Here is a 25,900-nt window from a genome sequence, read left to right as displayed (position 1 = left end):
AAGGATTTCCTCTACCCCTTTTGCAACCCACTCCCATTCCCTAAACCAACCAACAGAGACTATGAAGCCTATTCTCCCTGCAGCAACATGAACAAGGCCTCAAGCCTCCACCCCAGCAGCATTCCTGTGTTTACCCAACACAACAGCTCTGGGCAAGTTGCTAGTCTTTCATATCCATTTGCTCTGAGCCACTAAACCATAATAAGAGAGTACACAGCAACAATGACGGGATACACAGAGAATTGCCAGGTCCTTCAGTCGAGGTCACTTACATAATAGCTACAAAGTGCAGTGCTCACTAGGCTCTTTTACAGCTTCCGAGAGAGAGACAAACAGACTATGGTGGTGATTTCTTGGAGAATAGAAACACTGCTAACAGACAACCCTTGAAGACAGAAAGATTCCCCTGCTTCCAGCTCTCCTCCAGGAGGACTGCTGAGGGCTGATGTCATAGCATTCCGTCTGAACGGGAGGCTTCCTGTGTTAGCTATACTGGGGCCTCTCTCTACACCCCCACCCCCTCTACGCCTGCCTGTGTGTGTGTGTGTGTGTGTGTGTGTGTGTGTGTGTGTGAGTGAGAGAGTGAGAGAGAGAGAGAGAAAAAAAGAAAGACAGACAGAATCATTCTGGATCATCCAAATAAGGTCCAGAGGAAGACACCCACCTATGCCCTGACAATGAATGCTATGAGCATGAAGTGAAGTATGCAACACTATGAAACACCAGGGGTTTGTGGATACAATTTGGAAGGCATGCAAAGACTCATAGTGTAGGCCTTTTTTAAAAGTGGAAAAAGGGGATGATTGAATCTTATTTTATGTAGTGGAAAGAATGGGGAAGTGAGCAGAGTGTCTGAAACTGCCTCTTGTCTCATAACTGATGAATGGCCAAGGGCTGGTGTATTTCTGTCACAAGCAGTTGTTGCCCTAGAGCCTAGTGGACTCTCTCGGCGCCCGCCCCCACGTGGGGGTCCTGAAATGAGGGCTTGTCAACATTGAAAGCGATTCTCCAGCATCACCCTCACTACGATAACATGCACTGCATTCCAGCAAGGACTCCTCCCCACGGATCACATGACCTACTGTTGAACACACAAACACATTCCAACAAACAAATAGAAGAACTTCCAACCAGAGGTAAACACCACTCACTGTGTGTGAAGCAGTAAAAGAGGAAAGCAGTACCTTCAAACAAAACAAGCTCAAAAACAGCAGGACCTCCAAATAATGATACTACTGCGGTCAAGAAACCGACTGACCCAACTACTTAACACTGAATAAATTGTTGCCATGGCATTTAAAAAAAAAGGGGGTATTCTCATCAAGTAGTAGCAACACTGAAGTTACCCTGGCGTACAAGAGGACTTCAAACAGCCTTCAATCGGTCAACCTTTGGGACCCTTCAACACTGCCATCCTATTGCCCACCCTGTCAAATATGCCTTGGAGTTGTAGGATTAGTGTGAGACCCAACAATGGAACATACATTTATGGTACAAATGCCTGGAAAATCCTTTTCATCCAACACTACCGCATCGATGGCTTACAAATCTCTGAGACACTCTACAAGACACTCCCATCTCTCCAGCAAATGAGCTTGGGGGCTTGACCAATCACAGCTGCTCTGGGAGGGGGGTGTGAGGAACATGTGGTGTAACAGTGACACTCCTCCAGCACGGGGGTTGCAGCACTTAAAATCATTCAAGGAGACCAAACCAGTCAACAGATTACTGAGAGAGTAGTTCTCACATATCACTCCGTGGCTTGAAGAGCCGTATAAACAAAGTGTAAACGGCATGTTTTGAAGCAGCCTTTGAAGACAGCTTGTCAATATGCAGACTCTATCTCAGTGTGTCTGCTCTCTCCTCACATGCCCATGTAGACACTCACTGAGGCTGCGCATTCAGGGGGGAAAAACACTTCATGTTTCTGCAGTTATGAAGTAATTTGCAAATTAAGATAACCTGCAATAACAGGGAGGTCTACGAAGACATTCAAATAATGCAGGCTTTCCCAAGAATCCAAGCCAGTACAGCTGAAAATGTGGATGCCAAACCTTCAAAATGACAACTCTGTAAAATGTATGATGACAACCCATATGAGCATCCAAATGGTTATCAAACACGAATTGTATGGACCAATTTTGCAAAAGCAATTTTGTACCCAAATTCAATAATGAAATACATTAACAGACTAGCTCAAAATTAAATATATTAGTTGATGTTTTAAAATAGCGTGGAAGACTCAAATTTGAAACTTGTTGGCAAAGCAGTTTAGGGTGTGTCACATGGTCAAATACAATATACCAATTGCCGTGATACAAACTTGACTTACACAAGACAATTAAATGAGAACTCACCGCGTTATCATGCTGTTGACAGAAATCCATTCGCTCCTGAAAGACGGGCAGAAACGAGTAGGTCGAATGGAACGACTGGGAGAGGCTCACCGGAGTGTTGGCGTTGTTGGTCCGGCCTCCGATGTGCAAGCTCTCCAGTAACCTTTCAATAAAATGGTCTTTGGTTAAACGGACACGCTGGTGCGCCCGGACACAGTTGTCACAGAGGTACTCTTGGCAGTCCAAGCAATGTGAGGTAGCGGGATTGCCCTCATCGCAGGAACTGCACTGAGGTTCGGTGAGGTGATGTGGTCGAAGAAGGCTGCTATGTGTGTTGCCTCTGCAGCTAGTCTTGTTGAGCTCCTCGGACGCAACTACAACATCAAGCAAGTTGTTGAAGAGAAAATTTGAGGATGGCAAGGCGTCTACCCCTGATTCAGACATGGATACCTTTTGGTCACAAGTCGGGCACCTAAGTTTCAGTGGGTCGCCCGGGTTCCGCTGGCCCTCTAAACATCGCCTACAGAATGCATGTAGACAGGGTAGTACGTGGAGCCTTCTAGAAGACGAGGTAGATGAACTTGAGGTCTGAGATGAAGACGATGAGGTAGAGGAGTTGGAGGAGATCGGAGCAGAAGACCCGCACAGCTCCTTGCACAGGGGGCATGTTTGCAGATCGGAGTCTGGGAATGAAGCCATTTGCGAGTAGGCCAAAATGTAACTTTGAAAAACTTAAATCGTGTGGCAGGTATGCATAGAATGCGTTTGCTCTAATATGGATTTTATATGTGGATTTTCTGGGGATTAAATGCTGACCAAGTGCATGCACTGGCGTTGTGCTCACTATACAAATTCGCTTGGCCGAAAAAAGAAATCTATCTGCACAGTAAAACCTGTGCTTGGGAAATAGGCAACCAATGCATATGAATTGGGAAGTATATATTAAATCGTATTCAAATCAATTATATGCAACTGTGTTTTTAAATGTTAGAATTAAGCAAACCTGTTTAATTATGCCAGGGTAATCTTAAAGTCGAGGACATCATGGAAATTCCCTCATACGTATTTTCGGTGCTCCGATCAACACAGTGCAGTTTAACGATTTACAAACAACCGGTGCTCATTTTTCGAGCCTTAGCCTATAATCCTCAGATGAGGAGCATTAACATTGTTGCGAAACATGAAATCCGCTGCGAGGTCCCTGCTCCGATCCTCCCCCACCGCCGCATGACGAAAGGGGCCACACGTTCGATGTGTTGTCAATTTCTTGCTTTTCCTTTAACACAAAGGTGTGTTTTCTCTCCACGTGCCAGTCTCTTGCCTTCTAGTCTACCATCTGGGCATTTCTGAGCGCAGTGCGTGTTAAAGGAACTGACGAAATCGCCTGGGAAGGAATGGAATATTTCAGCAAAGTACGTCCCATGTAGCTAGTTAGCTTGCTGGTTAGCGCTCATGAGATCCAGTTACAGATTTGGATGTGTCGCCTACTGAATCGAATATGTCTACTCCTCCTTCTCTTTACTCCGCTTCTACACTCTGTTCAATTGTAGCAACAATTATTCGTCCAACATACGAAAGGTTATAATTACTAACCCACCAGTTTCCGTTCGAAAATACACCGATAAAGTAATTTCCACTGGCTTCCCTCAAAAATCCAACGAGGTGTGCAGACTATCCGTCTTGCTGCTCCGGGCTATCCGACGGGAACATGTCGGTTGTGCCCTAAACGCAATCGCACATTGTGTTTGTTTAAAATCGCTTAACAGTGTGCAGTTCCCTGGTCGCAGGGACGCTAGTTGTCGAATCTGATCTGAAAATGCCTTCAATTCCGAAACGCTTGCGAACACTTCCGCTTGATCACACGGGGGGGGCAAGGCTTAAGCGGGGAGGGGGTTGGGCATCGACTGTTTTATTCTACCATGAACATAGTGCTAGTAGGTATAAGCCAAACATTTTCACAGACCTTATGAGAATTTGGTACCATTAAATATGTATGATCATAAAATATTTTTCATGATAATTGTACACATTGTACATTTCCAAATGATTTACCCTCATGATTATCTGACTCTTAGAAAACACGAAACAGAATACCATAGCCTAGCCTACAACACTGAAAGAATGATCAAACAACTTTTTTTTTAAAAACCTAATGAATTCTCATGAAGACACACTAGCCCATATCTCATTGTTCTTGCCAGAGCCTCTCCTCTAAAATCACAAGGTATCTATTCACTTCCACCAAGGCAATCATTGATACTAAACCTTTATTTTAACAACTGTCAGACTCCTCAAGGAGGTGTGTGGGTGTTGGTGATTGACGAAAGTGCATACAGTAGAGTGTTACTCTGTAAATAACCTGCAGTTCCATACAGACTTTTACTGGCTCTCAGGATGGGGCCCTGTCAAGGCTCCGAGGGGCAGGATGGAGCCCCCACTGTGGGCTGGGGCTCCAGATGTGAGCGGCCCAATAAAGCGATGCGACGCCAGGATCAGAGATGGAGCTGGGGGAGGCACCTTTTGACCCCCATTATCCCAGCCTGGCTTTAGGCGCAGCAGGGCCGGCCACTCCTGCTCACAGCCACTGGCCACTCCAAGGACATTCCATTGATCTCTTTGAGAAGTAAACACACACACACACACACACACACACACACACACACACACACTCACATGCAAACACAAACAAGCACAACAGAGTGAGGGGGTTGGGTCCAGCACAGGCTACAGAAGAAAAAAAGAGGAAGGGTCAGGTCACATGCTGGAAATGACCGTAGGTTACGTGGACAAAATGGCAGAGGTAATTGCAGTGTGGAGTTGCAGGGCAGTGATTGTTGCGTTAACTTAGACACCAGCGGTCCCTGAGAGAGCATCATGTCCAGTGGCCATCTGCTTGCTGAATGTAAATCTAAAGTCCACCCCACATTTATCTTCCCAAAGCTTTTCTCTTTATTTTTGCTAAAAACTGCATATGGCTATAATGAATTAATACACATAAAACAATACATATAATAAATATAAATAATACATATAAAATCTCCACGCATATCTACTGGTATACGGCAGTTCTGCTAATTTACAAAATCATCCCTTGTCCCTTGTCTGTTTTTTTCCCCTTCTTATCTGTCCACAACATTTAAATACCTAGCTGGCTAATATACACAATTCTTTATTAATGATTTATTTACAAGGAGTTTGAAACCCACATGGAGTCAAGCCATTACAATCTTAGTTAATGTTAGCGTACATAATGAAAGAAAGACCTCTGGCAAACATGGCTTAATAGGTAACCATGAGGATCAGGGGTGCATCATGGGAGAACAATGGCTGACTGGTGGGAGACTAGGGGACACCATAGACATGTATAGGTAGACGCCGCCTCCACTGCTTCAGCCCGTTGCCTCGGCGAAACGCGTCGCCGCCATATTGTTACAGGAGCTCTCTGACGCCAGAGGTCTGTCAAACGTGTCAAACAACCGCAAGTTGCCAGGAGCTGCGGTTTATCTGGATACAAATCACGATAACCTTTTATATTTCGCAACCAATTTCATGGAGTATTCAAGGGTTTATGCTCTACGTGAAGTGTGTGAAAAAGATTTGCCTCTACATTACTTTGAATCTCGCTAGTTAAATCGCCAGTCATTCATGTGCATGGGTCTATGATAAACACGCACCTTTCTTGCACAGCTCGTGCACTTTGAAAATACTGAGAAGCTCTATAAACTATCGAAATAGTGCTTCTTTAGTTACTACGTATTGACCATCATTAAGAGAAAGAGCATACATCAAATAGTGAAATACTGGCAGTCAGTGTGTTTTTCATAGTTTAAAGGCACCCAGTGCAACTTTATGTAAACATTCAATGAAAAATAAACATTCAATTTCTAGTCTTTTTTACACGTAGTAAGTTTCAATAACTCCATACCATTACATATCGACATTCAAGGAGCAAAGATGAGACGTCGTTGTGTGGTGAGAACTGATAGAAAATCGTAAACAACAACAATCGCCGGTGGGGAGAAGCCATTTTTCCATTGACTGGAAGCCTGCTTTATTTATTGTAGGTAACAAAAAATAAAGAAAATGGCGGCGATTGTTGTTGTTATCGATTTTCTATCAGTTCTCACCACACAACGACGTGTCATCTTTGCTGCTTGAATGTCGGTATGTAATGGTATGGAGTTATTGAAACTTACTACGTGTAAAAAAGACTAGAAATTGAATGTTTATTTTTAAGCCTCGAAAGTTGCACTGGGTACCTTTAATAGTTCCTTTTCAAGTATGTGCATTAAGAAATGAATGACTGTGCATTAAGAAATTAATGACTCAGTATAATGTGCAATGGAATAACATATATATGATATATATAATATGTGATACAATATATTATATAATATATTTTAAGTATAGGTATATATTCATATTCCACAAAATCAGGCTGCACCACATTGCAAAACTGAGCACGCTGCAATTACAGACTGGCAACGATACTTTTTAAAGGGTTCTAGCCTAGATCAAATTATTATATTATATCACATATTGTGTGAAATTCTATATTGTGTCAATTGCACTGCATAGATCTGAAAATGTTATGAGCATGATTGTATATGTCAAATTGTACAAATGTACAAATATATATATATATATATTATATAATATGAATATATACCTATACTTAAAATATATTACATTATATTATATTGTATCACATATTATATATATCATATGTTATTCCATTGCACATTATACTGAGTCATTATATTATATTGTATTATATATATGCTATGTTATTTATATTACAGTTCAACTATTGAGATGTGTATGTATATATTGAGATGTGTATATTTTTACTGCTATAGAAATATATAGCTTTTTTTGTAATGTTGATTTGTGAAATAAATGTGTATTGCCAATTGCACTGTTCAAGGTTTCTTAATGCACATACTTGAAAAGGAACTATTAAACTATGAAAAACACACTGACTGCCAGTTTCTCACTATTTGATGTATGCTCTTTCTCTTAATGATGGTCAATACGTAGTAACTAAAGAAGCACTATTTCGATAGTTTATAGATCTTCTCAGTATTTTCAAAGTGCACGAGCTGTGCAAGAAAGGTGAGCGTTTATCATAGACCCATGCACATGAATGACTGGCGATTTAACTAGCGAGATTCAAAGTAATGTAGAGACAAATCTTTTTCACACACTTCACGTAGAGCATAAACCCTTGAATACTCCATGAAATTGGTTGCGAAATGTAAAAGGTTATCGTGATTTGTATCCAGATAAACCGCAGCTCCTGGCAACTTGCGGTTGTTTGACACGTTTGACAGACCTCTGACGTCAGAGAGCTCCTGTAACAATATGGCGGCGACGCGTTTCGCCGAGAAGCAGTGGAGGCGGCGTCTACCTATATGATGTCTATGGAGGACACAGCAGGAGAGCAGGCCTCTGAGAGAATCATGTGCTGTTCCACGCACATCTGACCATACCCACATACCCATCTCACTGGAACATAGCTATTACTACTGTATATGAACACAGGCTCGAGGGGGCACTGCCAGGGGCACAGAGAGGAACAGACCCCATTTTTGAACCAAACTAATAAAATTGAGTAACAGATTATCTGCATCTGTAGATGTATAGCATGGAAACACTGGAGGAAGTCATGGACAGGGTCTTGTGAATGCTTCTTTTTATTAGTTCTGGCAAGTTGCCTCCGGAGGTTTATAAAGATGTTCAAACAAACTAATGTATGGACTGATTTCCTTATGCAACTGATTACCGTGGCTAATGCTGCCTTTCACTACACACTGTGCTCCTGTGTGCGCAGGATTTGTGAGGTAGTATTATGCAAAGCAAATGAATGTCCTCAAGACTAAGCATTGGGATTAACTAACAAGTTTGAGTGTCCTTCCTTGAGAGGTTCTTAGAGTAAACCTTACATACCTACACATACCATACACTGAAGCACACAGAAGAGGTGTTTGAATTCATAGAGGTTTGCTGCATTTTTAAACATACTTTTATGGCATTTATACTTGAAATGATGATTTAAAAAAATGCAGGATACCAACCACTTTAACTGGATAGAAATAGGTCTATAACCCCCAGCTGAATACATCTTATGGATTAAAAAAAATAATGACAACCTCTCTGACAACTTTAATGTGGAACTGTAATTTGTATGCAAATGCAATTGAACAAAACATTTTTATTGAAAAATAATATCTGAATATACTTAACTAAATTAAAATTACACAATAACCTGGCTGAATTCTCTTCGTCTTCACACCAATTTTTGAGGGGACGTCCTTTTTCTTCATGTCATTGTGGTGCCATGTTTTCTTTACTTGTTTACAACTTTCTTCGTAGTGTTCCCTTGTCTTCCATTGGCTAATAAGGGTCTATGTAAATTACGCAGGTTTGAACTGATTTTTGGAAGCGATTCTGTAATTCTGTACACAACCACATTCTCAGTTATAAAAGGGTGCACATACTGAAACAACCTGGGTATTATTTTTATATATAATTTGTTGTAATATTTATTTATAATATATGATAATGTTATTTCTTTGCCTTGTTGCAAAGAAATGACAGAAGTAACTGCTTTCATTTGAACAAATATGCAACATACACTTCTCATCACATATTTACTAATTCAAGCATGGGTAAAGTAATATTTATGGCAATAGCCATGCATTATTCAAACCAAAAAAGTGATGGATGAGGGTTTTTCTTTAAGTTGTAGTCTTAAGGCCGATTTAGGGTCGTTTACGCAGAGACGTAAGCACGTAAGATACATAACCCCCCCTTGCGCGGTAAAATATCCCCCCTTACGTGCTTAAGTGCGTCGCCCAAAATTCCTGACTATGCGACTAAAACACTACGGCCCTACGCAGCTCCAAAAGACTGTGATTGGCCAGCTACCACAGCCTTTCACAGAGTCTCACGTTTCTGGGTGAATAGCATACTACAGTCTTTTTTAGACCCAGACATTTTTTGAAATCATGAATACCCTGCAGACCGTCTCACAAGCCTTTTCTTATGGATAAGGAACAAACATTACAGAAGAGGTCCGAAGACATGAACTCCTTTACAAATAATCTTTAAACACTTATAAGGACGCTCAAATTACCGCAAATTTATGGAGAGAATATCCCATTCTCACCCGCGATTGTTTGGAGAGAATGTGGTAATTCACGAACAAATAGGTACTTTCATATTCATTTTCCGCCACTTGTGAGTCATGGTGATATCTTTCATTGAGTTCATATTGACGTGAATCAATCAATTGCACCCGCGAATTTGATAGAATGAGCCCGGTCTGCTCATATACAAAAGTTAACATTAACCTGCCGTTACCTTGTGGCCAGCACCATTGTAGTTCGAAGCATTGACAACATAATGAGATTCTCTCGCCGTTTACCACCTCATCATGTAACTCATAAACACATCGTTTTAAAGCCTGTCGCAGTCATTAAAAGATGTTTCAATAAACTAACTTTTTCGTCATGTGATCTGTCTTTTTCGCCACTGGTACTGAATTGCCAACATTTGTATTTTGTGTAACACATGTATTCATAACATCAAGCCTTTCGCCCACTTCACTTTCATGCTCCGGTAAGTTTTTTTCCTTTGTCCTGCTGCAATAAATACGCTTACTTAACTCAAAATAAATCTACAGTTCTGGCGTCAATTTGCTTTGCAACACGCAACACGGCTCACAAGCCTTGCAACGGCTCTGCGTCTAAAACGAACCTTAAATCAAAACTTGTCTAAAACAAGTTCCTTGTGTAAATTACGTGCTTACGGCTCTGCGTCTAAAACGACCCTAAATTGGCCTTTAAATGCAGGTGAGATGCCAGTGTCCCTTACAAACCAAGGGTGTCACTCCTTTCCCCAAGTAGCCTACATCAATGGGGAATGTATAAGATATAGGAGACTGTGAGCTGTTTATGCTGATGAATTTTAGCACCGGGACCAACCTGAATGCAATCCGTTGTGCATTCTGTTGCAGCCAAGAAAAGACATATTTTGGCGAAATGTGCTGGTGTATACAGCATGTCTTATTCTACATAAGTCAAATTAGACTTCAACAGGTGACTAGAAATAACAAGAAACGCCATTACTTTGTTTAATGCTGACAGAGAATTGAAATCAAGTCTGACAAATAAGACTCTCTTCACAGGTGTTTCAGTCTTTCAAGAGACTACCTCTTAAAACAAACATTTTATTCTTTTTTTAAAGGCTGCCAGGATGTGTTAACTTCAAGGATAGATGAGCTGCATTAATCCATGACATAGGTTCCTGCTTCCTTGCCCACACAATATGTAGGCATTATTTACCACTCCTCCAATGAAGGAAATTTAGCCAAATAGATAAATCAGACATGGGAAGTGATGGTTAGTGATGGCCACATTCAAATATTCAGCTAAACTAGGGCTCAAAAGGTGGAAAGATACGATCCTTCTCTTGATATCATTCTTTTCATATAAACCTGCCATTTTAGCTGGGGATGGAGACTTTCCCACTGTTTGTGGCTCCTCACAAATCTATTTCCTCACTATAAATACAGACTAAGAAAACAATGGCCTCCAGTTTTTGCCAGTGTATGTGTAACTGTTCTTATTAGACAGAGCAGAGGTGTGGCTCACTCTGGGGAGATTGCTTGATACATAGAGTACATTAATGTGGTTTCAACATGAGCAACATCCTCACGTGGGTAAATGTGTTGGTGTCCCTCTATGGTTCACCTGTATTTCAGCATAGCAATGGCAGTGTGTGGCAGTGTGTGTGGCATCTCTGCTTTTGTTCTTGTGTGTGTGTGTGTGTGTGTGTGTGTGTGTGTGTGTGTGTGTGTGTGTGTGTGTGTGTGTGTGTGTGTGTGTGTGTGTGTGTGTGTGTGAGGGGGCGCTGAGCTTCCAGTGGCTCCCGGTAAAAAGGAGCATGGACACAGTGGACTCCCTGCCTGTCCTCAGAAACAGATCCATTGTAAAGGAACCCTACTGGAAAGATGCTATAGTATTACAGACTAAGAATTGTACTGGCGACTTGCAAATTAACTCCTCTTACTTAGCAACTCTATAGCGTGACTTCAAACACGGTTTTCCTGCATAGTTGGGTGGATCTCATTTCAACCTCAGCCTATTCAGGAGCAGGCCTGGAGAAGAACGTGCTTACACTGAGTATGTGGAATTCTGCCCTTCATAGACCAGCCTTTAAATGGACAGAATGATCTAATTTACTAGAATAATATCTAATTTCTTATATACTTGTTTGTGTATATACACACACTCACACACACTAATATTCTGGACTAGCACTTTATCTGGCATGTTAAATAAACAACAGTATTTTTCTGTCAACATCCATTTTCGCTTTCCATTGTTACTTTGATGTGCAGGGATTTGTATGGGCACTCTGACTGTAACTGTCAAGAAGTTACACTATTCCCATCATGAAGAGGAAATAGACATAGATCTGAGGGTTTTCACAAAAACGTGGCAGGTGGTATGCAATTCTACCCAAAATATCCCCAGACATGAATTCTACAATATTGCAGAGGTTCCCAAACTTTTCATGGTAGGCCCCCAAAGTTTGTAGTGGGGGTCCCACCCAGGGAATCACTGCAATGTCACTTGTCAGTTACCTTATCATTATAATATCCAATATATATCACTCATAACCCTATTTGTGAGTGAGTTACATGTTAAAATGTGTACTGTAAAACACAGCAACAGTTATTGCTGCTGGGCCAAACTGTGAAAAGATGGCTGATGGTGGGGAGACTGAGAGCTTGAGAGGTTACTAAGAGGGGCAAATCTCCCTCAGGATTGCCCAGGCTGTGAACAGCACTCAGTGCAGTTCAGAGAACCAGACATCTCTCTCCCTCTCTCAGCTGCAGCCTAAAGTACATGAGTCAGTCAGAAACCAGACTGCCATAAGGGGAGAGGAGACCAAAGGGTTTCCACACAGTCAGACCGCTACAGTACACTACTGTCCCTAAGGGTCTTTGTTAAGACTCCAATAAGGCAGAAGTTCAAATCTGTATTAGCTGTTATAAATCTGTTATAATCCAGACACCATTCCTTGTCAGTGGATGGCACTACTTGTAATTGTCATCAAGTTCCCTAGCGAGCCCTGCTAAGACATTATCACAGATACATTCTGAATCGGGGTTGTGGCAGCAAATGGTTAAAGTCTCTAGACTGGATTGATATACTGTAAATGGATCCAGACCTAAGGATGGTTCATCAGCTGAATGATGGTTCACAAGCTGAATGATTCAATCAGTCACATTTTTACCACAGGGACTGGTGGCTACACTGTGCAGCATGTCATTATGAACTTGGGCAAGTTAAGTGTGTTGCGAGCAGCATGCCCAGGTGTAAATCAGAGCGGGACGGAGCACGTGCAGATTAAGTGGCCCTGCCTGTAGCCGGTAGCTGTTCTCTGCAGTGCTCTTGTGGGGGCTCACTAATGATGGGCTGGGGGGCAGCACGCTGCCAGCCACTGCTCTCTGTGGTCACCCCTACTGTGCAGGGCAGGAAAGATTAACACAGCTCAAAGGGAACCTCACAGCCAGACCATTAATCCCTCTTTAAAGGGGCCTGAGATACTTTAATGCTGGGGTCTCAACCCACTCCTGTAAAAGAACAGTCATGTCCTTCCTCTGCACACTACCACACTCCCCACTAACACTCATGTCCTTCCTCTGCACACTACCACACTCCCCACTAACACTCATGTCCTTCCTCTGCACACTACCACACTCCCCACTTTTTATGGTACTCCGTACAACATGTTTTCGGGCACATAGGAACGCCTTCAGCTAGGTGGAACGCCCTTATTACACTCATTCGCTCTAATCATTTACGTACAGCGTGTATGAAGAACTAGTCTTTACAGTTCGACCGTTTAATTTCTCGATTTAACCTTCAATCACGGGGAACATTTCATAGTTCTTAATTCATGCCAATATAACACTTCTGTCCTTCCTTTGCACACTACCACACACTGCACTAACACTCCTGTTCTGAGGAAGAGTCCTCATTCTCACGTCCAACATAGAAGCTCCCAGGTCCGAATTTGTGGAGGGCTGTGAATGGGTTGGGGGATTTAGTAGGGCAGGACAGAACACATCTTTTAAGTCTGCAATGATTTAGACGGGAAGATTTAGTGAGCTATGCAGAAGGGGGAAAAATTCATTTCAGCTGGCTGGCTCCAGTCTACATGAAAGCATGAATTCCAGGAAATAAAAATCTTTTTCCTTTTCATAATTTTATGTGTGTCATAAATTATTCTTTATTATTTCATCATTTAAGAGCACAGACCTATAACAAGGGATAACAGGAATTTACGGCAAAATGATTGAGAGAAGGATAAGTAGAGGAGTACATTAAGTCATTATTTAATAGTCCTCTAGAGTCTTCATGTCATATTTCCTGAGAAAAACTTCTCGTAAACATTCTCTTGACCCTTCCCTATTACCATTATGTCTCCACCACAATTCAGTTTACATCTTTTTCTGCCCAAGCACAATTGTCATTTAGACTGGGGTGGTATGCCCATTATTGGCAACTCTACTCTACTGTTGGGTTAGTCAACAGGACTCACAGCCATCTCTTTCTTTCAACATGTTCGGAGTTAATGGACACATTAAAAAATGCGGATGGAAAACTTCCAGAATCCTTGCAAACAACTTTCAAAGGCACATGACATGGGAAAAACAGACCAGCAGGGCAGTGAAGATGATCAGATCCTGATGCCCTGAGATTGGAGCTCCCCCTGCTGGATCAAAAGAGACGGCCGACTTCTGAATACTTTCAAGACTTTAAAACAGGATTTAATATTGACGTGGGAAAGGACATCAATACAAAACGTAGTGATCATGGTCACTGCAGAGAACAACAATTTCTCCCACACGGCACCATCCCTCCCTGTCTCACCAGAGAAGTGGGAGTAAAAAGGATTATTCTGACTAGGAGATGACACGCTCAGCCTTTCACAATCATGGTTATCACTGCACATTATTCTTTTTAACAGCATGTACACTCACAGTAATCTTTTACAGCGTCAGTTCCTACACTTCCCATAATATTCATTTAAATGCAGCATGAACAAGCCTTCACTCTGGTTTACTGAAGACCTATAAAACAAGAAGAGTCTCCCCATTGGGGATTGATCTATAAATGCCAATATAAAGTGAACAAGTTAAGTGCTCACACACTGATATCCACTCAATAAAACAATAACAGGTCGTTATTCTGATTGAGATTTCACGCTTAAAAATAAAATGATTTGTTTTGAGTGAACATCTGTAGGCGAGTGCTATACTTTTTCTGTACATATTTTGACCCTACACCTGAACTAAACTAGTGTTGTGTTCAGATATCACCAGCTATTCTCAGCCCGTATAAAGTGCTTACATCTGTAGTGTGTGTGTTTGGTGTGTGTGTGTCTGTACATGGTCTTCAGCCCTTCCAGTCCCAGGGTATGCAGAGGTCCCCGTCCTGCATGACAGAGTAGTAGTTGGAGACGTGCAGCTGCAGGCCCTGCATGAGTGGGACGCGCTCCTCCAGGAGGCGGCGGCAGCAGGGGATCATCTGCCTGGTGGACACGCTTCTCTCTTTGGACAGGCCCGCAAGAGACAGGTCCCTCCCACACGTCTCCACCACACGCTCCTCTTCAGCCTCCAGCCTGGACAGAGGCCAACACAAACATATATGTACACAAACAAAACACATATACAGTATGTGACAAACAAGATCACTTGTCCAGATCACTCACTCAAAGCTGTTAAAGACTGTAAATAAAAATGTAATGATGTATGTAACATTACTTTTGGTCATCAATCCTGACAATTTGTCCCCATAAATTAGAAATACAGATTAATAAGCTCTAATTGTGTGAAGAGAACAAACTGGCCCAGAAACCCTCCTGTTCCTCTGATCTTATGACTACTCCTGATCTTACTCCATACCTGGGCATACTTCATGCCTGCCAACAGATTCTTCATGTCTAGGTTGTTCAAAAGACCTATTTGAATTACAAATCATTTTAAAATACCAGTCAACTATCTATTGCAGACAGCTATTCAATAGCAAACATGTCAACACAAAGTACACACAGAAGACCGCATTGGTTGCATGACTTAATAACCTATTGTAAAGCTATTGTAAAGCTATTGTTAGTGGCCACAGTGCAAAGGGTGGGAGGTACAGAGGTTACAGTGGAGTAGGTGAGTGGTAGCAATGTAGCGCTGTAAAGGCGTGTGTTCCACTCACTGGTCCCGGTGCCTGAGGCGCTGTCGGGCCTCATGGGCCTGAGTCTGGAGGAAGTTACGGAGTTGGAGCGGGTCGCATGCTGCTGGGATCATGAAGTGTCCCATCTCATGCAGACCGATGCTGGAGCGTCCACTAAGCAGAGAGGAGGAGGAGAATGTGAGACCAGTCCAGAGGGAGGACTGGAGGGCTGAACAGTGCACCGTTATCCACCTATGACCCAACATCCCTGTCAGGACTTTGGGCGGCGATTGCCATAAGTTGGCACATTGGCGGCATCTGGTGGCCAAAGGACAAAAGAACGCTTGTTTTCCCACATGTGCCTCTGTTGTGATTTTGTGTTCTCACCTGTGTCTCGTTATGTGCCCTCACCTGTAGCCAATTGTCTGCCCTCACCTCTTGTCACACTGTATGTTTGCTTCCTGACTCCCAATTAGCCAGGAGTTAAATACCTGGCTAATTTCCCTGCTCTTTCTCTGGTCATTGGATTGTTTTTTGTCTCCATGTGTTTTTGGTCGTGCTCTCAAGCACGTAGTCTTGCTGCAGCTCTCAAGCTGCTTCTTGTCTTTGTGACATTGTCAACATTTAGTATATTATTTAGTTGATGCTTTTTGCCCTTTTTGCTGTTCTTTTGTGTTTTTGGAGTTTCTCCTGTGGAGGTATCTTTTGTGTTTTTGAAAATAAAAAGAAACTAAACTCCAAACGACATCCTGCAACTGGGTCCTCTCAATAGCTCACCTGGCTAAGACGCTGGTTCCCAAACCCAGCTACTCTGACAATCCCTCATTGGCATGGTGCTACAGAGTACAGACACTCTCTTTAAGGTGCTCAGAGGAGGTTCCCACACTCGTGTCATGTCTCCATATGAATATGCTCAGCATCAGCACCATCACCATCACCATCACTAAAGCAGAGCACGTGGTTTTCACCTCTCCAGAGTCATGCTGAGTCCTTGCAGGCTGCGGGGATGCAGAGCCAGGCGGTGGGGCAGCAGCCTCTTGTGGAAGTGGTTGAGGGTGCTGTAGTACTCCTCCAGGGGCAGCACAGGGCCCAGCCGCTCCACATGGATGACCTGCACGCCCCCCAGCAGCAGGCTGATGCGCTCCTTCAGCCACTCCGTCTGCTGGAACAGACCGCGATAGCTAGGCAGCCTCTCAAAGAGCTGGGAGATAAAGTACAATAGTGTTAGTCACAGTGTTAGTGACTGTTAGTCACAGTGGAAGTGACAGCCTCATTCTGACTTTAGCCTTACTTTGGCCCAGTGGTGGTGGACATCCATGGTTCCCAGCATGACATACCCTGAGGCGTTCATCCCTGACTGGTCGCTGTACAGTATTGTGTGCCCTGGTAAGAACACAATAAGAACAATACCCATTCCAAGTCCTGCATATAGGTACCACTGCTCCATCTGAAGATGGGCCACACCCTCCCGGCCTTCATTGCTGAAGGTCTGTAAATGATTAACATTTTTGAAGAGCACACACAGCATGTTCCTGGGCTTGAAGTAGTAGGAGAGCAGGCTCTCCCTTACCTCTCAGGTTGTACAGATCCTCTGGGCTCTGCAGGGCCAGACGGCTCAGACTCTGGAGCTGACAGCAGCGGTGGGCCATACCCCAGCTCCGCTGCCACCTACACCACAGCACAGGATGCTGCTCTCATATGTGTGTGAACTTAGCACAAAGACTGATTAGGCCTAAGGGCATGCACACAGGAAACCTGGTTCTGAGTGCTTAACGTAGCACACAGGCCTAGGCTCAACACAAATCATCTGAGCAAAAACACAATGGAAACTAAGGCACCGCTACAGAGATCTGATGGCTTCATCAAGACTGAGGACGTGAGCTGGACACAATGGGTAGGTTGAGATAGGCTTCAACCAAGGGGAGAGAAGATGGATGTGCTGACTTCTATCATATAATGATATTGTCCTTCTAGTACAGTTGAGAGTAGGAGTGCCGATTAGGAATTTGCAACTAGAGCTCAGGGGACAGGGCCATTTAGAAGTTCAGAGGTGGGAGGTTCTCACCTGATGTCCACGAGGCCCAGCTTCTGACAGAGATCTTCCTTGAGGCGCTGCAACTCATCTCTGCGTGGCTGACTCTCCTTCTGTTTCCGGCTCGCCTCAGCCTCGTTGTTCCTCAGCCACAAACTGCCGGGGGGTTACACAGAGCTTAACATCAGAACAGCAGAACATTGCCATTAAGACCCATGGCACTGACTCAATCCAGTTCTATTGCATTTCCTTTCAGAGGGCCATTCACCATGGACATTTACTTTTCACAGGGCTCACAGTCTCAGTGCTTCCACTATGGTTGTCCCCATTTACAGGCAGGACTGTGTAGGAACACCACAGGTTTCTTTTAGCGCAAACACTGAATGGACAGCTGGACTGTGAGGAGCAATTTGCTGAATTTCATAAAAAGTGCATGGGATTAGAAAAGCAGACTGCACCTCTAAGGACATACATAAACAACAGAAATAACTGATGACATACCGTTTGAGGCAAAGAAGATCAGACATGCTTGATGCCAATCATCTGATAGTTTAAAGGTATATTTGATTGACAGGTAAATACCTCAGACTGGGTTCTACTCTCTTGGCATGCTGCAGTTCCTCCTCTGGATCTCTGTAGCCAGTGAAGGTGTAGTAGCTCTTGTCCCATTTGATGGGCCTGTAGAAGGGTGTGGCCCCATCAGGGACACTGGGGCTCCTGCTGTTGCGCTGTGCACTGGCCTTGATGCCCTGCATGTGCTCTGCTGACAGCCTGCAGGACTGGAGCACGTCCAGCACGGTGCTCAAAATATCCTTAGTCTGAAGTGTGAAGCTCACCGGACGAAACCCTGGAAGGAAGACAGTACAAACACAGCATGCACTTTTAAATCACCACAATCCAAATTCAATTGTGTTTAATCGTGAATTTTGTTATTCTATGCACTGGGCTGTATGCAAACTGAACAATAGGTGTAGGATCACGAATCATGTCAAATTGAAGTAAATATTTAACTATTTCATATTATTAAATATTAATGTGCAATCAGATACCTTATTAACTCAGATTGGTTCTACATGAACAAGGACCCTCAGCTAACCGTTTATTGTGTAGTCAGGAACACACCTAAGTCACATTGTGATTATGAGCTCCATCTTGGCGGGTTTGCTCATTTAAATACCTAGTGTATTACATTTTTCAACACTTACATTATACTAAAAAAAACTATATCCGATTGTATATATGTTGCCTATAACACCCATAAAACTGAGAGCGCCGTTTCATCCATATTTATAGAAGGTATTAACTGCATAAGTATGTATATAAGTATCCTCCTTCTAAATGAAACAACATAAAAAGTGAAGGACAACAGTGCATGCAGTAAAAAAAAAAAAAAAGAAGTCTGGTACCTGAGGGAAGGAGCTCTTGCTCCACTTCCGTTTTCGTCTTGGTGCCACGAACATAAAAAGTTAGTTTTGTTGGTTTGACGGAACGGGCCCCTGGCTTCTGCAGATTTTCTAAGTAACCATTTAGTCTCTTTAAGGAGTTTTCATTTACTTCCTAAAATGGAAGTTACAAACAAAGCACAATGTATCAAGCTGTTTCGCAGGACTTATATTCTTAAATGTAAATCACACTATGCTGTCTTTATTACTCCAGTATCTCAGAGCCAAGTATCTCAGCAAAAACTAATTACAAAAGCTCACCCTCTCCTTAGGATGCTGGCCAAAGAAGTCTGGGTGCACTGCAAAGTAGAAGGGCCGCAGCGCATTGATAGCCTCGGCCCCAGAGAGACCTCGCTTCTGGAGAATATGTGCAGCAGCATATTTATTATCCACCCTTTATAACAGAATTGACCATCAAAATCACATGGAAGATATAAAATGCAACATTATAATGCTAAGAAGTAGACTTGGTAAACAACACCATTGTAGAAATGAATGCATAGCCCGCCCTAACCAATGCACTTGTTTTAAGATATGGTAAATTACATACAGTATATAATATGCTGTATGTATCAGCAGTAGCCCTCTTCTTAGTTATTTTTGCAACTACATTCTATACAAATAATGACAGTTACCGTTTTTCGTTTACAAAGATACAAACAACACTGTTTTGGAGGTGTTATACATGTCTCCGGATTTTGTCTCAGGTATCTGGTCACCAACAACTTGACAACATAATTTACATTCCGAAATGATTAACTATTGTATGTTTTAAAAAATAAATACATTTATGAAATTGTATAACTCTAAACAATCGAGGCAAGTCGACGAGCTCTAATTGAGTATTTTAACCCGACTGGTTGCCTACCTTATAGCGCAACGTAGCATGGAGGTCACCGACATAGCAGTCGCCTACTTTGGTCAACACAAGTGTGACATCGACAGTTGCAAATAAACCGCTATTCTATTATGTCCACTGTCAGTATAGCAAACCCCAAAAGTTGTTTTCATAAAGTTTCAAGAGACACACATTACGAGACTCCAAACTGTTCAAGTCAGAACTAGTCTGAAAATAGGTCACCCTTATATGCCCATGTCAAGCACGTATTTTCAAGAACACTGAGACCTAGCTTACAAACAGTTAGCTAGCAACATAAACAACACTGACACTGTCCTTTAGCACCTGTAACGTTGTATGCATCCCATGGCATGGTAACGGGGATATCATACAGTTAAATAACGTTGGGTTTAGACCCAGATAACACAATTATCACCCCCTCATTACATTCATTGCAAGGCAACGATTCTGTCACTTAGCTGGCTTGCTAGCTTCCTCAGTTCTCTCAAATGGCTATCATCATCTGAGCAGCGCTGGTGAAGAGCTAAAGTAAACACAACATACGCAGACTAACTACTTAACAACGAAATGGAATTTGAAGGGTGACAGGTACAAGAAAGGTTAACGTAACAATATATTGAAGTGTACAGATACCAGAGCATAAAAGCGTGCTACTTAAAACGCAGTTTAAATGCAGCTGCCTGATTCAAAGATTTGTGTTAATGCGGAGCTCCACCCATTTGTCATTATAAAGTCGAAATCTGCGTAGGGCCTACTCGGTAGATCAGTGTTTATAATAGTATTTTTTTGTATTTGTGCATTATCGTATCTTGTTTTAAAACAATGTAAGATATAGTGAGTTACAGGATACTTTGATAATGACTAAGCATAGCTGATTGACAGTTAACATTATTTTGTTTAAAAAGGCCTAGTTTAAAAATAAAGTAATTGATCCGTGCACTTGCATTATAGAAAGCAAAAAGTGTCCATAATTACACAAACATAGGCTATGACCATATATTATAAATATTCAGTATTGTTTAGAAGTTACTTTAAAATGGTTATAAAATACCACTGACTAGGCAGGCCTACAGTGCCACTTGAAAGTATTTGAACCCCTTGAGCAGTTTAGAGTTTTCTGTTGTTTTACCATGATTTTTCTATTTTTTCATCGCAAATTTTACATATGAAATGTCAGGTTTATGTTTATCAATTGCATGTACTTGTTTAGAGGGAATTGTCTGAGTAGCCAAAAAACTTCATGAAACATTAAATTAGTGTATGTGCAAAAGTAAGTGAACCCCCAGCTGCATTTGGTAAGTCTAGTAGCTAACAGATTCGGTGAAACACATTTGGGTGCTTAATTAGTCAATTAAGCAAACCAATCAAATGAGACATCTTTAGGAAAAGGTTTGGGCGACACAGATTAAAAAAAGAGGAAACCAACCAAACTACTGTAGTGCCAAGGTGTACCCACACAGATCAACAATGCCAAGAGGAAAGGAGATATCCGAGAACATCAGGAGGAAGGAACTGACAGCCTATCAGTCTGGGGAAACCTATAAGACCATCTCCAAAAGATTCAAGCTCCATCCATCCACTGTAAGACAAATAATTTACAAATGGAGTGCATTCAACATGGCCGCGTCGCTGCCTAGAAGTGGATGCCCATCCAGACCATCACCAAGAAACACCAGAAGAATAATATATCAGGTAAAGGCCAACCCACCATCACCTCTAAAGAGTTGCGGACCTCTCTGGCAGCATGTACATGCGTCTACAATCAGACGAAAATTGAATAGACATGACATTCATGGTCAGGTTGCTAGAAGGAAGTCTCTGCTCTCAAGAAAGAACAAAGCTGCCCGTTTCAACTTTGCCAGAGAGCACTTGGACAAACCAGAGGCCTTCTAGAAGTCACTTCTTTGGACAGATGAGTCCAAGATAGAATTATTTGGTCATGTTCTTGGATCCAAACCTTGGATAAAAGACGACAAATTTCGTCTGATTGTAGACACATGTACATTTACCCCAGATGCTGCCAGAGAGGTCAGCAACTCTTTAGAGGTGATGGGTGGGTTGGCCTTTACCTGATTTATATATAAAAAAGGTACTCTTTCGAAAGAAATGTCTTATGTTAAAGTTTGTGGAACAGAAAACTTTGTTAGGGTTAAGGAAATGTTTGATTTAAAGCTTTGAAATTAAGAATATGCGATCCAATTTACTTTAAGACTTGGAGACTAGGTCTACATGTTGAAATGTTAGGTTATAGCAGGATAGATTTGAAATGTTTTTGATAAAGATAGAATAATTCTACCAAGGTAGCAATATGTAGTATAGTTAAGGAAACACGAACTACAGAAGCCAGGAGAGGCGACAGAGAACAGAGATAGTCACGTATGTAAGACGAACAGAGTTGACAATAAAATAAGTTAATGATAAAGTTTCTTTATTAATTTATTTCACACAATAAAAACACAACATTTAATACGGTTTTTGCTGGTGTTTGGCCTTCTTCTGTTGCTGAAATAAAGGAGAGTACAGCTCACAAATGCAACCCAAACCCAGTCAGGATGACCTAAGCCAGGTCTCACAGACTCTGAGGTGAGTTTGAGACCTAGTTTAGTGATTTGGCATTAGAACAAAGGATGGGGAAGTTACCTTGAAAGATGGGCCTCTGCTGTTCTTGTCACGAGTGATGAAGGCCCTGCTACTACTCTGTCTTCAGAGGACTCAAGCTCATCCTTTAAGCACTCCTGGATTGAATAAGTTAAGAACACAGTTGGATTAATACTCTCAAAGAAAGTGAGAAGCATGAACATGACTACAATACTTCTGCACATTCCAGGAGGCATTAGCTAAGTCTCCATTCACCTTCTTCCACATTTAGACTTCCTATTTAGAGTGCACACACAATTACGGCAGTCATGCAATTATGCAGTGCACTGCGAGTACCCAGGTGGAGTCTCATGACGTTCAATAAGTTCATCTTGTACTTATCTACTTGGTCTAGCTCAATAACACTTTGATATGAGTACTCAAAGCATCATCAGTGTTCTGCTCACCTGGAGACTGTACCTGGGGCAGACTGAGCAGGGCGTCTTTATTAGCCTGTCCAGCAGGGTTTGGGCAGCTGCCTCAACACCTTCTGTGACTTTGTGGCACCACTTGTTCGAGGTCTCCCTCAGTGCCATGAGAGGTTCCGGAGGTTCCTGGAGGTTCCGGAAATACTCAACGGACTCCTCCAAAAAAGCAGCCAGTTCTCCGGTCCCTCGGTTTGTCTCTGAGACAAAACAGCCGACCTTTTTCTCAAAATGGTGCCGTCCAGAAACCTGTTTTTCAGCCTCTATAAATGTCCTACAATCACACAAGTAATTTTCAAGTTATTAAATTCTTCCTTACAGAGTATTTCCAGAAGCACTTACTATATTAGCAATGGCAAAGATTGAAAAAAAATGTTGAAAAAGACCACCCATTGAAAATACACAGTAGTTTCCAGGAGACGCACTCTGCAACACCAAATGTGTGTGAAGGCATTCGGGTGCTTCTCACTTCTGCAGGGCCTGGCGTCGGTCTTCTGCATCAGGCCCTGGTGTTCTCATGCAGGAACCGTATTTTCTAGGAGGCAAAAAACAAAACTAGACGTAACGCAAAGCGTTACAAAATATGACCGCCGAACTGTTCAGTAGGTTTTGGCACAGAATGAGTCATGGTTGTCAGTGTGTTTGTGTGTTTTTATGTGTTTTGTGTGTGTAAATTGGTTTGTGTTTAATTTTTATGTATTAAAGGAATTATTTGTGCATGCGTACATTTGTCTACTGTGTGTGTATGTGTGCATACGAATGTCTACTGTGTATGTGTGTGTATCTGTTGCAGTTTTGACCATGCATTATGGTGCAGTTTTGACCATGTCAGCCAGAGATACCTGCAATTACATCACCTCATGTTTGCTTTTTCGTTTTTAAGTAGGTGGCGCTATACATAAAATGAGTGGTTATGGGATGGGTTGACATGGCCCCTTTAGACAAACATTCAAAAAACTGGTGGCCCTCCTAAACCCTACAGTTCTCGGGATATTCGTAGAAAACTGTGTCAGCCCACCTACAGGCCAGTTGGTGTAGTCACATAAAAAAAAAATATTGTATGGCCCCCCATGGACAAAATTGCACGAAACTTGGCATGCATTCAAAGGGTCTCATAATGATCCACCACTTTTAATTTCGTGCACGTTCGACAATATATGCATAAGTTATAAGTGACTGGAGTTGTGAAGAGTGCATAGTTTGAGGGTCTTCCACGCCCACACCCTTCAAACTTTGTAAAAGACTCTCATAACTTTTAATTCCCCATTGCTGAAGAGTAACCTGACCACGCTTGAAGGCATTACCATTAAATCTGTAGGAGGAGTTCAATCACATGCAAGGTGTGGAAACAAAGTGAAGTTTCCAACCACCAACAGGTGGCGCTATAGGTGATATCAGTCAGGCCTATGTACGCGTTCGGGCCGGATCCAGCGTCCACCCTAAGACATTGTCTCTGGATCAAACAATGTACGCAACAGTTATAAGAGACTTTGGTTTTGTGGCAAGCACTAACAAGTTGGCAAAGTTTGAGGGTCTGCAACGCCCACACCTTCCGACTAATGAGAAAATCCAATATAACTTTTAGTCGCCCATGGCTGAAGAGTAGCCAGACCACATTTCAAGGCGTTACCATTAAAGCTGTCGGAGGAGTTCGATCAGATGCGAGGTGTGCAAACGCCGTCAAACGCATCTTCCACTCAAAATGGCCGACTTCCTGAGGACCTGCCACCATGGCGTCGGAGACTTTTTGGTGCGTCCAAGCATGATGAAGACGTGTACCGAATTCCGTCAAGCTACGCCAAAATAACCCCAATGCGCAGGGTTTTTTGCAATGTTCTAGGGGGCGCTACAGAGCCATTTTGCTCCATCCATGGACAAAAACTCTACCGAAGATGGATGGTTACAGGCTTGATGTCCCTGGCAAATTTGGTAATTTTTCGAGCACTTTGACATATATTCGATCAAAACACCTAATTTTTGCTTTTCAATTATTAACTAGGTGGCGCTATACATGTAATGACTGGTTATGGTATGGGTTGACATGGCCCCTTGACACAAACATACATGAACAATTTGGCCCTCCAAGGCCCTACGGTTATGTGAGGTCACCTCACACTTCATGATTTCCATCAGTAGGATAGCAGAGAGCAAGAGAGAAATGAAATTAACTAAATAAAACAAATGCACAGTTATAATTGCAACTGTCCACGTGAATAATGTGTGTAACTCCTGTTCACTCCAGTGACTGCATCTCACCCATTCGGTCAAAGTATTGAGGACTGGCAGCGCCTGGGCAGTCAGGGCCTCTTCTGTATGCATCTGGTGCTCCTCCTGTGGGGCCGACAGATAAAAACAAACTGAAAAATCCAATAAAATGTCACCTTAAAAACACATAGACTTACTTCTAACAGGTGCCATACCCATTGTGAATCCAGTGCCATTATGGTGTCTATTAGCATTAAGATTGCCTTTCTGGGATAGGTTCAGTGGTGGGTGCAAAAAATAATAATAAAAATAAATAAATAATAATAATAAAAGCGGTTTAATATGTCCATCACAGGAAAACGATGCTTTATGTCAATTTTATCAAATGTTGTCTCAGTTTTCATCGTTTTCCTGTGATGGACGTTTCTCTCAGGCAACTTTGGTGAATCAAACTTTCGCGAATCAACTTTCGCGAATCAAAGAGGTAGACTCTAGCTGTGAGATTGCATTATCGAGCGTAATGAAAATAGGGCCAAGTGATAACGAGGTGTGACATTTTCCACTACAACGGTTTTGGGATGCAAATATATCACTCTTTTGAACACATAATGTTTTGGGAAGAGAAACGTTTTATTTTCCTGGGTCTAGAAACCTGCCGGACTACTTTCGGTTTGACCAAAACTGGACGAGAACTCTGCTCACAGGACGCTGTCGGAG

General features: G+C 42.3%; 2 protein-coding genes across 3 annotated transcripts in view; both read right to left on the bottom strand.

The window, feature by feature from the left end:
- Positions 1-4,085, bottom strand: part of trim71 (tripartite motif containing 71, E3 ubiquitin protein ligase) — a 42,190-nt gene extending 38,105 nt beyond the window's left edge. The window contains exon 1 of the mRNA XM_080858379.1: positions 2,358-4,085. Within this exon, the coding sequence (XP_080714505.1) occupies positions 2,358-3,035 (678 nt within the window). The 5' untranslated portion in view covers positions 3,036-4,085. The remainder of the gene's footprint in view (positions 1-2,357) is intronic.
- A 9,287-nt stretch (positions 4,086-13,372) lies between these two features.
- On the bottom strand, positions 13,373-20,593 carry tcaim (T cell activation inhibitor, mitochondrial). 2 transcript variants are annotated; one of them, XM_080857849.1, is made up of 11 exons: positions 19,926-20,593; positions 19,319-19,451; positions 19,022-19,172; positions 18,198-18,462; positions 17,649-17,771; positions 17,154-17,251; positions 16,875-16,966; positions 16,552-16,784; positions 15,626-15,757; positions 14,806-15,038; positions 13,373-14,129 (listed from the first exon to the last, which is right to left on the bottom strand). In XM_080857849.1, the coding sequence occupies exons 1-10, from the start codon at positions 19,958-19,960 to the stop codon at positions 14,813-14,815; spliced, it is 1,488 nt and encodes a 495-aa protein (XP_080713975.1). In that variant the 5' UTR covers positions 19,961-20,593; the 3' UTR covers positions 13,373-14,129; positions 14,806-14,812. The 2 variants fall into 2 exon arrangements, with proteins under 2 accessions (XP_080713975.1, XP_080713974.1); XM_080857848.1 differs by having other exon boundaries at positions 13,377-15,038.
- Between the last annotated feature and the right edge of the window lie 5,307 nt (positions 20,594-25,900).

This window comes from Sprattus sprattus (genome assembly GCF_963457725.1).
Source record: "Sprattus sprattus genome assembly, chromosome: 19".
Lineage (NCBI taxonomy): Eukaryota > Metazoa > Chordata > Actinopteri > Clupeiformes > Clupeidae > Sprattus > Sprattus sprattus.
The sequence above is the reverse complement of the archived record's forward strand: the minus strand, read 5'-3'. Positions and strand labels throughout refer to the sequence as shown.